Raw genomic sequence first — 14,446 nt, 5'->3', positions numbered from 1 at the left:
TATTCAGAGGTGGAATTAATATGTAATCAAATTGGAAAAAAAAATTTAAACAGAATTATATAATAATGTCATTAAAGCTTTCCCGAACATTTTACAAAACCAAAGAGACTGAACATGCTGTGTGCCAAAGCACAGTTCAAGGGTCAGCCTTTCTATATAATACATATAATCTCTAATTGAGAAATCAAGACCAGTACTTCAAGAGAGTTGAGTCCTATTTGGTGACTAATGAAAAGTCTTGATTTGGAAATTTTAAGTATGATACTTGTCTGTGTAACTGGTGAACTATGAAAGCCCACTAATCAGAGAAAACAGCTGGTATGAGAAGAGGAATCTGTGTTTTGCAGTCAGCCTAATCAATGACTGGCTGGCCAGCAATAAGTGATTCAAACTAAAATGTTCCAAGCCTTTTAAAACAACAGTTACTACTGCCATCCTCCTGCCCAGAGGAGAACGTACCAGCACCCATTCATTAACCTGCAGGCTGGTTTCTTGTCTTGTAGCCCTCTAAAGCATTTCATGGGTATTAACTTGTACATTGTTCTGCTCAGTGCTTTCATTGCCCTGCTCAGCTCTTTCCCTTGATGCTGCTGGTTTCTCTTCACGCAGGTCTGCATCAATTCATGGAGATTCATAGTACGACTCTTTTTTTCCCTTCTTCTTCTTTTGTGGCAGAAGATGAAGATATCCCCTTTTTATTTCACAAAGCTTTCTTTGCTCAGTAGGAACTTTGTAGTGACTGCAGAAGAGCTCACAAGAGACCACTGCCTTTGGTACCCATATTCTGCTGTTATAGTTTTGTACATTGCCTTGAGTCTGCAGAGGTTTTAATTCACACGACTCATTATCTTAGCACATTTTCTGTTTGTGGTTTTTTCACGGTGATTATAATCACAGATTCATAATACACCTGTTTTTAATATCACTAGTTACTTAATCGGATGCTGCTAAGCTTTCTAGTGAAGACTTTTTTTTTTAATACACTAATGGCAAATAGGGATTTTTAAAAACAATTTTTATGCCATTTTCTACAAGCCTTTATGTTATGGATATCTTTGACATAACTAAGCTTTAAAATTTACTCTAGGAAAAACATATTAATAAATAATCAGGTTACGGTCTGATACCATATACTATATCACATAAATGCATACACTGAGGTTAAAAGACAATGGGAGTTAGGATAATGTAAAATGTTTACAACATCTTATAACCATGATGCAAGCCATGGAATTATTGCTTCAGTAAGAGCACCAAGATCTACTTGTATGCAATCGAGACACAGCTTCACGTGAAGGTTCAAGCACCTGAAGACTCCATGACACAGTGGTAAACATACAGCTGGCAAGCCTGGCAACGTACCCTACAAATTCCTTTCCTCAAGGAGCCTGGCTGAGTGCTTGTTACGCCTCCATGCGCAGAGCATAGATCTCTGCCTTTTATAATAGGGCTTTAATTGGCATTTTGCTTTCTGCAGACTGAACATACATGGCGTTCTTTGAAAATTCAAAGGCAATGCCTCCCATATTTTCTTTACCTTAAAACTAAGTTGATTTCTTGCTTCCCTATGTTTCTGAGGTCTTGCCAATTACAAAAAGCTTCTATAAGAACGTAGAATGGGTGTAAGGGCTTAAACCACAAAAGATAATCATCTGAATAATTCATAGGTCTGTAAGAAGACATTAAAAACCTAAGATGCCCCCATGGAAAGAGTCTTAGGGATGATTAAAATTACACATTTCTATAGATATAGTCCTCTAAATCCCTATTTAAAGCCCTAAAAAGCTTTTTCTTCAGTCACACCATAATGTAAAATCACTTGGACAATGTCTTTTGGACATATTTTCAGTTTAAAATGGATTTTGGTCTAAAAACATCAGCTGTAAGGGTGATTTTTCAACATTCACAAGGACTCCAGATAAGTGCAAGACAGTCCTGATGTTGATTTTCAGTCATTGTAACTGAGCTCTAATTAAAGTGAGTCCCAGTTGTAAATGTCCACTGACTAATTTACTAAGCCATTAATCCTGTCTATGAAACTTTCAGTCATGCTTGTTTTTAAGAACTAAAATAAGAGTTAAATTTCTTTAGTAGTTCAGAGCTGAAAACAAATGACCTGTGGAACCTTGACTCTTTTTCCCCAACTCTGTGTTTGGTAGAGTTAATGTATTTTATCTCTCACTGTACAGTCACTGTAGCTGTATTCAGAACTCATAAAACTTCGCATAGATCTATCAGCAGTAGCTGTGAGGAGCAAAGGTTTCTACAAAATACTTTTTAATAGTATGTTTCCAGATACATTTAGCTTCCAAGAATCAAAATTTGCCACCATCGTAACCCCAAGAAATACAAAACTTTTAAAATTACATAATTAAATCACATGACCAGGGTTACAGAAGCTTGCCAGTCACTATTCAGCAACAATCTGTGGTTTGTGGCAGTCTTTGTGTAAATGCTGAGATAGTACTCTGGATGAAAGCAGGGAAAGAAATTATTTTTAAGTGTACCTTTCTTTAAACTCCTTTGGCTTCTCTAGACTTTTATGATTTTTTCCTTCAATCATTTCAGAATTATTTTGATCTTCTGTAGTCTCTTCAAATGTCTTAAAAGATAAAGAACAAATAGCATAAAAATCAGAAAAAACTTGAAAAATTATAGCTATGTGCTGCAAAGGTTTTCTAAAACTGATGAATCAGTGCACAGTAGCAGTCTTTGTAGCCAAGACAGTCTGAAGGAACAGGGTTAGAGAGAGGCAATAGTTTGTTGTTGGACCAACTGTAACAACTGGAATAAACACAGAAGTTTTTGAGCACAGACTCTACACATCTATTCAGAACAAGCAGCTCCTTACATGGTCTCCTTCACAGTTAAAAATAAACTCACCACGTCCCTTCTTACTATATGTTTATACAGCACATACCACATTAGGAACTTTAGTCTATAACTACGAGTGTCAAACAGTATCACAAAATATAAACAGAAAACACCACCTGTGCACAATATGCTTCTATCAGTGTAAGGCTGGCTGAAGTGGACATGGGTGACACAGCAATAAATGGAGCCCTTGATCATCTGGGCCAGAGAGTGTCCAGATGCAGTACTATAAGAACTCGCCAAACTCTTTCCAAGACTGGCCTACTGGGCTATTCAGGCTTAGGAGAGATCTTTTACCTCCTAGCAGAGAGGAGTGGGTCAAAGTGCTGTCCTGACAAAGTCCTTTATTTGGAGGACCACCCCTTGAAATCCGTCTTCTAGTCAGTGGAACTCTACTCATCTCCTGACTAAAATCAGCCAGCTTTATCTCTCAGTATTATTTACCCACACATTTATTTGGGAAAAATAAAAAAGAAATTTACATGATTCTTATTGTAAAGCACATTTAGTTAAACACATTCATATTAACATAACCTTAAAAAACAGTAGGACCTGTGAAGGCTGTCTACTCAAGCCCTGGAGCTTGAGTAGGAATGGCCCTGCTATATCTTGAAGGGTGTTCTCTGGCCCTCTTGAGCTGGCACGAAAGTCATTGTGACACAATGCCTTGACAGAAATTATGCTGTAAACTGAGGTCAATATAAAGCAAGCTTTAAGAGCCCTTTCATTCATGGACTCCTCTTCTCTAAGAAAACATATGTGATGCTATAGAAACATCATTACTAATACTGGAATCATCCTGTTGGTCCGTGTGCTTGAAAATACACTACTTTTTTTTAAGCTTCAGAAAATATAATGGTGGTATATATGACTATTTATGTACTAAATACTACATACTAAATATGTATTTATATAAAATAAAATTAAAATAGTTACCTTTTTTAAATAATTAATTTTCACTTCTAACTCCTCTGCTTCTTTTTGTAGTTCAGTGGATTCTTGCCTAGCAACTGCAGCAAGCTTTAACATTTCCTGTGTTTTTTGCCTCGAAGAAGCACTTTTGCGTTATGGAATATAGATTGCAACGTTACTTTTTTCAAGCAAGGGATAGTATCAGATCCCTGACCTCTCTATGCCATGAGAGCAAATGCTGGAGGTGCAGAAAGCTCTGACAAATCTACATTTCCTAAACAAGTCTTCGAATCCTGCTTCAGTTAGGCTTCTCCTCCTTAATGAAGCCTTTTGACAGATATGTCATTAAGTGAAATTTTATTTTCTTTCCTCAAAATGCTCCCCTAAATTTAAACTGAACAGTATTATCTGACCTTCAATTTTCTCACAGAGAAATGCCAATCCTGCCACTCTCAACATAAATATCTAAATAATTACTATACTTTTAAATAGAAAGTTGTGAAAGGTAAATATAAACTTTCTTCCCTGTAAACTGAATAAACGCTACAAATCAAGGATACATCTGTAAAGCCCAATCATTCAGGGATTTAAAAGGAACAAGCTCTGCAGAAATAAAATTTTATTTCAGATCATTAATTCACAAGTCTCATTTTCTTTATAAATAGAAGATAAATTAATAGATCGGGAGCACTTATCTTTGCTTCGTATACATAACAGAAATAGCACTATGAGAGTAAGGCCATTAAAAACAGCACTAGTAATATATGAAAAATAAATTTAAAATTTTGAGAGGCTAGTTCTAAAGTAATGTTAGGACTTTTTTACCCCAAGAAGCCCAATGGCAAATCTCTCCCCATTACATTCATGGGTTGGAGGAATGAATATTAGCACGTATACTCTCAATTCTTGTTCAAAGTCTTGGTTTGGTACAGATTTTTGTCCTAAAAATGGTGTACCAAAAAGAAGACTTTTTTATTAGCTTAAGAGAAACTGTGGAAAATTAATTAGAGGATTTATGCACAGCACTTTTCACATGCAGTGCACTACCAATAGGCTCTACTGTAAAAGCATTGATAATAGTAGTACCCAGATTATCCAAGCAAGCATCTTCTTTCAATCTGTATTTTTCAGACTGTTTCAAAACTCTGTTTTGGATTTCTTCAAGCTCTTTCTTTTTTTTGTAATACTCCTGTGCAAGAGGAGTTTCTGCATATTTCTCACGGTGTTGCTTCAGAATCTCTTTATACTGGGTTATGTAATCCTGATACATTTTCCTATAAAAATACATGCAATTTATTTTTTTTCACAAGAAACCATTGTTTATATGGAAAAAGCCTATTAATTTATGGCATCAGCTCAATTAGATTTGCTACTGTCCTGGAAGAAAGTCGGATTATACTTAATATACCATTGGCTCTATTTTTTTCCTAACAACAAATACACTCATGATGTAAAAAACAGTCAAACCTCATTGTTCTGAAAGGAATGTAGACCATAACATATTCAAAGGCAGCCTGGCAGATAACAAATAGTCTTTTCCTTGTGCAATTATCATGAAACTCACAGCAGGCCAAATTCTTGGTTCATGTATATTGGCACAACTCCACCGGTTCCAGTGGAACTGTATCAAAGTTACAGTAAAAGAGAATTTGGCCCAGCATTCCATATTTAGAGCAGCCTGATGCATCACTGTACTAAGGGCTGCCTCCAAGGAGATGCTGAGTAATCTGTATCTGACTCAGAGAAGCCTTAAATACACACATTACTCACACTAAAACAATAGGACTGTTCATGCTTAAGGTTAAGCAAACACTTGAATGTTTAATTGGCAAAGAGCCAGAATGCTCAGCTTCTTGTAGGACTGCCGGCTAAATTAATGTCACACTAATATAATTTAACTGACCTCATGTGAGTAGAGATACACATCACTAAAATAGGTAGCATCAATTAACATTCACGACATTTTAAAAGTTTAAATTGGCTTTTGAAAAAATTGTACTATGAAAGCAAACAAATACCATAACAAGTAACGGGATGTAACTCATTACATAAAGCTGAAAATTGATCAATATTTTGTTTAGAAAGAAGAGAGTGAAAAGTGCTGTTGCACAGAACAGCTACTCTCTTGTGTTAAATCAAAGACAGTGACTGCATTGGAAAATACTTTTTTTCAGGTTTTCTTACTCAGGCAAGGAATTTACAGGATAGATAGCCAATGGCAGATCAAATATTCAACCATCTCATGTATTTTATGAAACCAATAATGCTGCTAGGCATAACTTTTTATAGATGATTTCCAGTACAAAGTAGTATTTTTGGGAAAGCTGAATAATTAACAAGCAGTTGAGGAACTGGTTCTGGTTCTTAGTGTCACACACAGGTAATCTAAGTACAGACCTGCAGGAAGCCTGTATTTCCCACAAAGACAAGGGTTAACTACTAATATTTTTTGAAATAGTGAATAATAACAACCAGTGCCCAGTAACTATATTTCTTTCTGCATTTGAAAGCAAAAGCTTAATAACTGCTTAAAATGAAATTAAAAGACGTAATTTTTTTCGAATGTTGATATTCTATGCCCCTCACTCTGGAAAAAAAGATAAATTTAGGCATATGCAAAATACATATTAAGAGTTTGATGGTAACCATTTATGCAGGTGGAACATGTTTATAAAGAGATATCACGGCTACAGACATCCGGCATGTACCATTAACGCAGGCTAGTTGTTTAACTGAGAAAGAAATATCATACAAAGTTGTTGATATTAGAATACGTCAATAAGAAATCACAGAAGGTGAAGAAAATGCCATCCTCCAGGAAAAGGTTATGTGAACAAGAGAAAGAAGCAAACTTAAAAATATTAAATTATTAGTACACCTGTAGATTAGCCAGAAATTCCTTTATGAAACAAATTACAGTCCATAATAGCAACTAAAGGCAGAGACCCACCTGATTACCTGCACCATGAATAAACCCTACATTAAGGAACAGCTTTCACTGGTTGTGAAGCATACAGTATTCCTCTTTAAAGAACATGTTTTATCTCAAACTGCTATTAATCATTTAAATGCACCATGACTGAAAAGCGGACACCCCTGGCTAGCTGCTGCCTAGCCGAGGCAACAGGAGAGAGAAAAATCTGTGTCCAAAGTCAACAGTAGAAGCTTCTGCACTTACAAATGGGAAACAAAAGGCACAGGGGGAAAAAAAGGCAAGTTCATAATTTTCAAATAAAACTACACTTCAGGTACTAGTTCCTGTTAAATTGACTGAAGTTCAAAACACCTGTTCAGGGGAAAGATGTTGTAGACCAACACTGTGAAACCAAGGAATTGACACTTCCCAAACTTCATGTAGAAAAATTACATTAATCTGTTTTTCTACACAGGTGGTCTCAGGAATCTAAGTTTCTTGCTTTACTGGGTATTTGTGTATAGTGTACAAAATTTCCCAGGTATGAAAGATGGAAAATATTAAGTCCTATTTAAGTTAATTGATGCTACAAACAATAAGTGAGCAACAAAGAAATTAGCTGGTATACAATTAGAATGCACTACAAATAATTTTTAGAAATATTAATAAGTAAAATAATTTGTTGTAGCAGGTACATTTCAAGCTTCTGAAAATAATCCTCAAACTTTATATGCTTTTCCCAAAATATATTTTTCACAGATCAATATTTATGGCCATATAAAGTATAGCAGTCTTGAGAAGTGGTCACTACTTTTAATAAGTAATTCACATCCTCCAGTTCATGCAGTTAAACATAGGCTATTTAGAATTCAGCACTGTTCACATTAAAGTCATTAGAAAAAGTTTTAATCTAATGACAATGGGAAAAGGACAGCATCTACCAAACCCCTGAACATTATGTGGATAGCTACTTATTCCTCTTTCCTTCTTCATATCACTTATTTTCAGGATGAACTTCCAGTTCATATAAGCGTTCTTATATGTTCTTAAAACTAATAATAATGAAAAAATGTGGACCATTTTTAAATACTCCATAATAAGTGCCTAATTAAATGCCAACTGATCTGCCCATCTTTTTAAAACATCTTCCCATCTAAAGCAGTATGTACTCAGTGCCCCCAAATGTCAGGCTAAAAAGCACATTCAGTGCATAAAGTTCTAAATGTACTTACTTGCTTCCTTATCTAAATATTTCAAATTCACTGAATGCACATCTTGCTGATCCGAATATATCATCAAATGCTACAGTACAGAGGGACTATATTTGAGAAAGCCACTTTTTTAAAAATACAGGAATTAAATTTATTTTATGATTTATAGTCATAATGTCTTATAATTAAGCTCAGGAAAACAGATCAAACACTTTCATGTTTGAACTGGAACTAGTTATCTAAAGAAGCAATTTAAAAGTAATGCTTCTTTGGCTTGTCAGCTCAAATTAGTGAAAGCCAAAATGGCTTAATCATATACTCATAGAAAGCCAATTTAGCCTTATTTTTCACCAAATATAGAGCTCTGAACAGGAAGAAGACAGATAAGCTACTAAATGAGTTAATTAAAGGCTATCAGGCATGCTATTTCTGCTGTCTTGTACAACTGGCAAAAAGAACACTTACAAAAGAACCAAAGCCAACATTTTAAATTAGCTGAGGTTACACCTCTGAATACACCTAACTTGGTATTTAGATGTTTAGATGGGTCAGCCATGATTTTTTCACCATAGGGCTAACCAACCTCTTCCCCTTCACACGCAGATCAGTAAAGGTGAGCAACCTCTCTAAATTGAAGATCAGTTCTACCCAAGTGTAAAATAGAACTTCAGAAGGTTAACCGGGCACACCGTGTTTTCAACATTTCGGTGAAAATGTTCAGGGGTTATTCTTTATTCCACTGAATGTAGGCAGCTACATTGCACAGCTAATTATTTCTTTAAAATGCAGAACCTAAAAATGAAGATGAAACAACTGAAATGCCACTTACTGAACAGAATCGAATTCACAGTTAATGCTGATTAGAATCTTACCCAAAACTGGTCTCAAAAAGGTTTTAGACCAGGCCTTCCTGAGCCACTCACCCTATTTTTCAGGATCTAATACTGAATTTGAATGCTTTGTGGTTATTTTGAAGAATATACAGCAGTATACAAAAATTTGATTTGTAGATTCTAATAATCTTATGCAATTCATATTCACATATAAAGAAAAGCATAAAATTATCTAAATGCTTCCAATTGTTTTCTTACTTAATCCATATATGGATTCAAAGGCTTAGGTTATATTAAATAATGCTTCTGAAAAAGACATAAAACCTGTGTATTTTCAAAAAAGTCTTCCCAACCCATCAGAAACTACTGAAATCACAGTATACATGAAGACATGTTATAATAATGGCAAAAGAAGTCATTCCTAGATAGAACTTATGTATGGTCTTATAAATACACTCTGATATTTCATATTTCTGCCAAAGCTGAAACATTTATTGCTTTATTTCTTGGGCTTTTCTTGAAATTGTAGGCAACTAAACAATGTTCTGAAAAATTTTATTAGGCATTTGGGAAGAAATTGAGTTTTAAGAAGCCATATTTTATCCTACTCTATTGGTAACTACAAAATTACATATGACATAATAATGTAAACCAAAAATTCTTTTAATTACTCAGTCACTTACATTATCCTGAAATGTTTACAACAAATTTTTGACACAGACTGCACTATCTCTGCTGATCAGTTTAGACAGGTTAGTAAGTACTACTGAGAGAAACCTCATCTCTCACAATCACAGATACCTCTCATTTTCTGTAGCTTCTTGTAAAGCTTCAAGTTCATTTTTCAAATATTCTTCATGCTTGCTAAGAATTGCGTAGGTGGGCTTCCAGCTGTGGAGAAAGTTAGAAAAAACAGAAAGCTTATAAGTGGTCTTTCCTAATAAAAAGCCATTCAGAAATGAAGACATCAAGTTACTTTAGGTAGCTTACTAGAACAAATAATTTACTGAATGTTTTGAAAGTCAAACATAAATGGTTTTAGTACAGAAAGTGTTCACATGCATACAATTATTCCCTTAAGATTTTAAAGCTGCAAATTCAAGAATATATATATATGATTAAAAAAGATTATAAAGCATTTTTAAGGAATAATTAGGGTGTTCTTCACAGAACTTTGGAGCCTAAAGCTAAGCTGTTAGGCATCCAAATCCACAAATGAGGTACTCAGAACAGCACCATCAGAAAATCCTTTAGATAGGTACAATCTTCTTGTTGGAGATGCACACAGCTTTGTTCTTACCAAAATCACCGGCACCTATCTCGTACCTAAATGCAAGTAGCAATCACAAACTCAGAATTTCCTCCATTTGCTAAGCAAGTCCTGCTCAGAAAACAGCCAGAAGGAGATGCTATCTTTCAGTACTATAGCCCAGACACTGGGAGAACCGACCTGGCAGTTTGGAGTCACAGGTCCACATACCACCTCTTGATGACTAGATCTGAACTCAAATTCTGCCCCTAAAGAAAAACACGCCAGCTAATAGCCAATAATAAATTAATGGCAGAGTAGGACTGAACTTCAGTTGCTGCTAAGTAACATTCTTTTTCACCTCTAAGTCATCACCCACACATATTTTCATATTTCACACAGTTGGCACCTGGCTATATAGTATGTGTACACTGTTAAATGCACCCATTGCAGAAACCTGTCTCCAGACAAGAGGTGCTGAGTGTCTCGTACCCAGCTCATAACTAGATTCCGCTAGAGCAAACCCATGGGTGCACATTCCATAGTGCTTAGCCTGGATCTCCTCTCAAGTAGCTCCCCTACAGCCCTGAAACACAATTAATCCATTTTTTGTTCTTCTCATTTCAAGAGCCTCCTATAGTGTAAGAGCTATGATGCAGCCCACCAAAGTGATTTTCTTACAGCAGGATGCTGTAGATGGTACTGAAAGCACTGCAACTTCAGGGAATACATGAAGGACTTATGACTAGTAAACTCATAGTACTTTTTCAACATCCAGGTATTAGAGATGCCTCTTCCTTGGGTGTGGGTACTCTAGAAAAACAGGCAGATAAACTTTCTGATTCAAGTGAAATTCAGATGTGATCTTTAGGTGAGGCATATAACGGGTCTTTAAAAAGGAAGCATCCTGCCTGAAAAAAGATGGTGTAAGGACCATGAGCCATCCAGGCCTGGATGTCTCCTCCCTCCCAGCTGAGGTAGCAGCTATGAGAAAAGGTATTGCTGCAGAAAACTATAACTGAACAAATGGCCAGGATCCTGCTCAGTTAGCAATGGTGAGAAACAAATTCAGAAACCTCTGGTGCACGGAGCCTCCAAACAGCGAGTAATACCTTAATATGACTTAACACATACCAAAGTGTTGTGAGGGGAAGAACAGAACAGAAAAATTAGCTAAATAGGTATATCTGCTACTGACAAACACTCCACTTATTCAGGGAGAATAATATCCATAATGGCAGGTTGTTAACAGGCAACTTCTGAGATGCTGGGAGCTGAGATTCAGGTGATGGCCGAAATCACCTGGTCAGACTGGGCTAGGGTAGGACAGAGATCCTATTTCTGGTGAAAAATCACATTCTCCCTCCAAGGGAACCTTCTACAGAAAAAATTAGTACACCCTCTCTCTAGTCAGGGCTTAAAGTGGTCTGTAACTTCAGCTTTTGTCCAGAATACAAGCTACCCTAAGGCAACAAAAACACCTACAATGAAGTTTGTCTGAGTGGAACTATCTGTCCTAGAAGATGTACAACACAACCCAATTTTAGGAAAAAGTCTATCAAAGCTAAACACTGAACAAATTGAAGAAGGAAAAATCGTAAGGACTGAAGAGACCAAGTGAATCTGGAACAGCAAAGATACAGTAACATTTAGAGAGTTACATCAACTAGGAGGGGGGGAGAAATGGCAATACAGAACAAGGTTGCAACTGAACAAATCAAGCAATTCTTTACTGGACAGGTGAGAGCAACTAAGGACATACAGTTCACTTTACACCGCATATTCATGAGTAGAGTAAGTAAAAAACATTTCTTGGATGTAAGTATGCCCTGTGGTTCAAAACTAGAGGGTTTGTTGCATGCACTCACACAAAGCATGGTTGTGCAATTGGACAATTGCTCCAAAGGTGGAATAAAATTGAGGCTTCACTAATAGCTAACTTAATGCAATCTCTGTCAAGGAAATTAAAAAAAAAGGAAGAACCCCTGACAAATAATTTGCTGAAGTCCAATATCCTTGAACAAAAAATAATGTACTCCAGGTGGTGAGACAACACACCATATAATCAACATTTGTATCGACAGTAAAGTTTGTCAACAAAAAAGCTGAATGAGAAATTGCAGCATCCATTCAGGAAATTTAGCACTAGTGGCACAAACTGTTTGACACCACTTGTGATTAAAAATACAATTACAAAATGCTACCTCACCATATCTACTGCAAATTCAGCAGAAAGCTGAATTTTTAAAGGATCAGATTTTTAAAAAAGTAGAAACCAACAATACTGAAATAAAAATGTACTGACACAGAAGTACTGTGATCTACTCAGAAAACTCCATGCCTTTCACTGGAGGAAAAAAAACCCCAAGCAATTAAAAACTCATAGAGCTTTTATTAATCAAAGTACAACCATGTTGTGCCTTACATTTTGTGTTCACATCTATCCTGTGGACATGGGAAAAACACAGAGAACAACACTGTTTGGTGAACATAACAAGGTATACAGGATTCAAGCCGCTCATCTACTAGTTTGCTAAATGTATCACTGTTTCACAGAGGTTCTTGGCAGCTATCACATTTATTTGTCCTTCCTTTCATCAGCTAGGGTACAAATCAGAAAGCAATAAAACTATCCTGTAGTTTAGCTAGTGGGAAAAGACAACAATTTATTTTCCAAATTAGCAACATTCTGAGTTCATCTGGCTTTTTTTTTTATTTCCATGAAATCTCCCTGTCCTTAAACCCAAATTTCAAAAATAGAAGAAAAAAAATAAAATTGGAATAGGTTCCATCAGCAGTACTTCACCACTTATTGTTTTGGGACCAACACTTCTAGTTCAAATCATTCAAGAAACTAAATATTAGAAAAATGTCATCACTCATCTAAAAATATATATTTCATTTTGGTCATTTTGTGCCTTCAGTTTTTATTATATAGAACAACATGGACTTCTTTAGAAAACACAGAAGTAACCCAATACACCTGTCCCATCTATCATATTTTCTGTAGACTTGTTGAATATATGAAGCCCTTATTTTGTTCAAAGTCTTCAAACATGCTTCAATATACTTAAGATGTCTAGTAATCCAGACAAAAAGTTGTTTCTTTGAGACCTCTGTTGAGTAACTAGTCAGCTATGGGGGTGACTGTGACTCCAAAACAGTATTTGAATTTACAAAATCAGCATTAGATCCATGTCCAGTATATATGGGGTATAAACTAGAATAAATTTTAGAACTAGTTTAAGATGATTTTACTACATAAGTGCTCTAATTATCTGATCTTATAGCTAGGGCTTGTTTATCACAGTTTTCAGTATGTCGTTAAATGACATTTTCAATAATTTAAGACACAAAGTCTCTACTCTTCTGCAAGCATTGTCCTTCTATGAATACATGTATTCATTAATGAGTCACTTCTCATTTTCAGTCTCTTTACACTAATGCCATTAATTATTCTTTGTAGGACCTGAGCCAAAACCCATTGAATTCAATGATTAAAATTTAGATCAGACTCTTAGTTCTACCCCTAATTTTTTATTTCTTTATTTGCATCACTTAACAGTTTGTGATTTGCAAACAGATTTGCAACTTTAAAAGATATCTAAGGAAGTAGTGTGAATGGTTTCAGAAACAAAAGTGTTTATTTTATACTGCATTGGAGGCAAGAATTTCATGTAAAGGAAAATTGGAATTTTCTTGTCAAAGTCAAATCTTTTCCCAACTCTTTTTATGACAAAGCTACAGATCAGTATGGTATGGCAATAGATTCCAACAGCTAGCCACTATACCCACTTCATTCACTAATGATTTCATTCCTCCTTCTGTTTTCAGGTAGCTCAAAATAAACCTAGAAAGGACCCTGATGCTATCTTTACTTCTCTTTTTACTCTTAGAAACACCCACATTCTCCATCCACATCCTAAAAAAAGTTTAAAATATAGGTATGGACATTTTTATTCAAGTACTTATCTTTAGCTACAGAATAGCAAGAAAACAAAACGGATAAATTTGCTAACAAATCATCACTTCAACTGCCAAGGAACTAGCGAGATTGTGGAGAGATTAACACTGCAATGAAGAGACAGGTTTATATCATCCGCGCCAAAATTTCTGTATTGTCAAGAACAGATTTGCTTTTTGAGCTACTCTTGCAGACACTTGAGATTGTAATTTTTTAAAATCAGACATTCCATGTCAGTAAGAAAAAACTCCTTGTAGCCAAATTCTTGCTTGAGAAACTTTGAATTACTAAGACTCAAAAGTGATCTGCATTTAAAACTTGCACTAATAATCTGATTTTAAAAATTCTATGAAGAAAACTGAACTGCTGCCCATTGCATTTATCAAAACAGTGTGCCTCGAAGAACGATTCTGCAGTCTGCAGTAAAAAAAAAGTAATGTGAAACATGTTGTGAACAAAGAATAGAAAAATGCTTCAATTTCAGGAAGC

At 35.5% G+C, this 14,446-nt stretch overlaps 1 protein-coding gene across 1 annotated transcript in view; it reads right to left on the bottom strand.

Moving 5' to 3' along the window:
* Positions 1-14,446, bottom strand: part of C9H14orf39 (chromosome 9 C14orf39 homolog) — a 33,647-nt gene that overhangs the window by 11,987 nt on the left and 7,214 nt on the right. Inside the window, exons 5-9 of the mRNA XM_009514205.2 lie at positions 9,546-9,635; positions 4,873-5,060; positions 4,347-4,389; positions 3,811-3,931; positions 2,508-2,602 (exon numbers count right to left, since the gene is read on the bottom strand). Coding sequence (XP_009512500.2) covers positions 2,508-2,602; positions 3,811-3,931; positions 4,347-4,389; positions 4,873-5,060; positions 9,546-9,635 — 537 coding nt within the window. The remainder of the gene's footprint in view (positions 1-2,507; positions 2,603-3,810; positions 3,932-4,346; positions 4,390-4,872; positions 5,061-9,545; positions 9,636-14,446) is intronic.

Source organism: Phalacrocorax carbo, chromosome 9 (assembly GCF_963921805.1).
Source record: "Phalacrocorax carbo chromosome 9, bPhaCar2.1, whole genome shotgun sequence".
NCBI classification, from domain to species: domain Eukaryota; kingdom Metazoa; phylum Chordata; class Aves; order Suliformes; family Phalacrocoracidae; genus Phalacrocorax; species Phalacrocorax carbo.
This window is presented reverse-complemented; position numbering and strand designations above follow the sequence as displayed.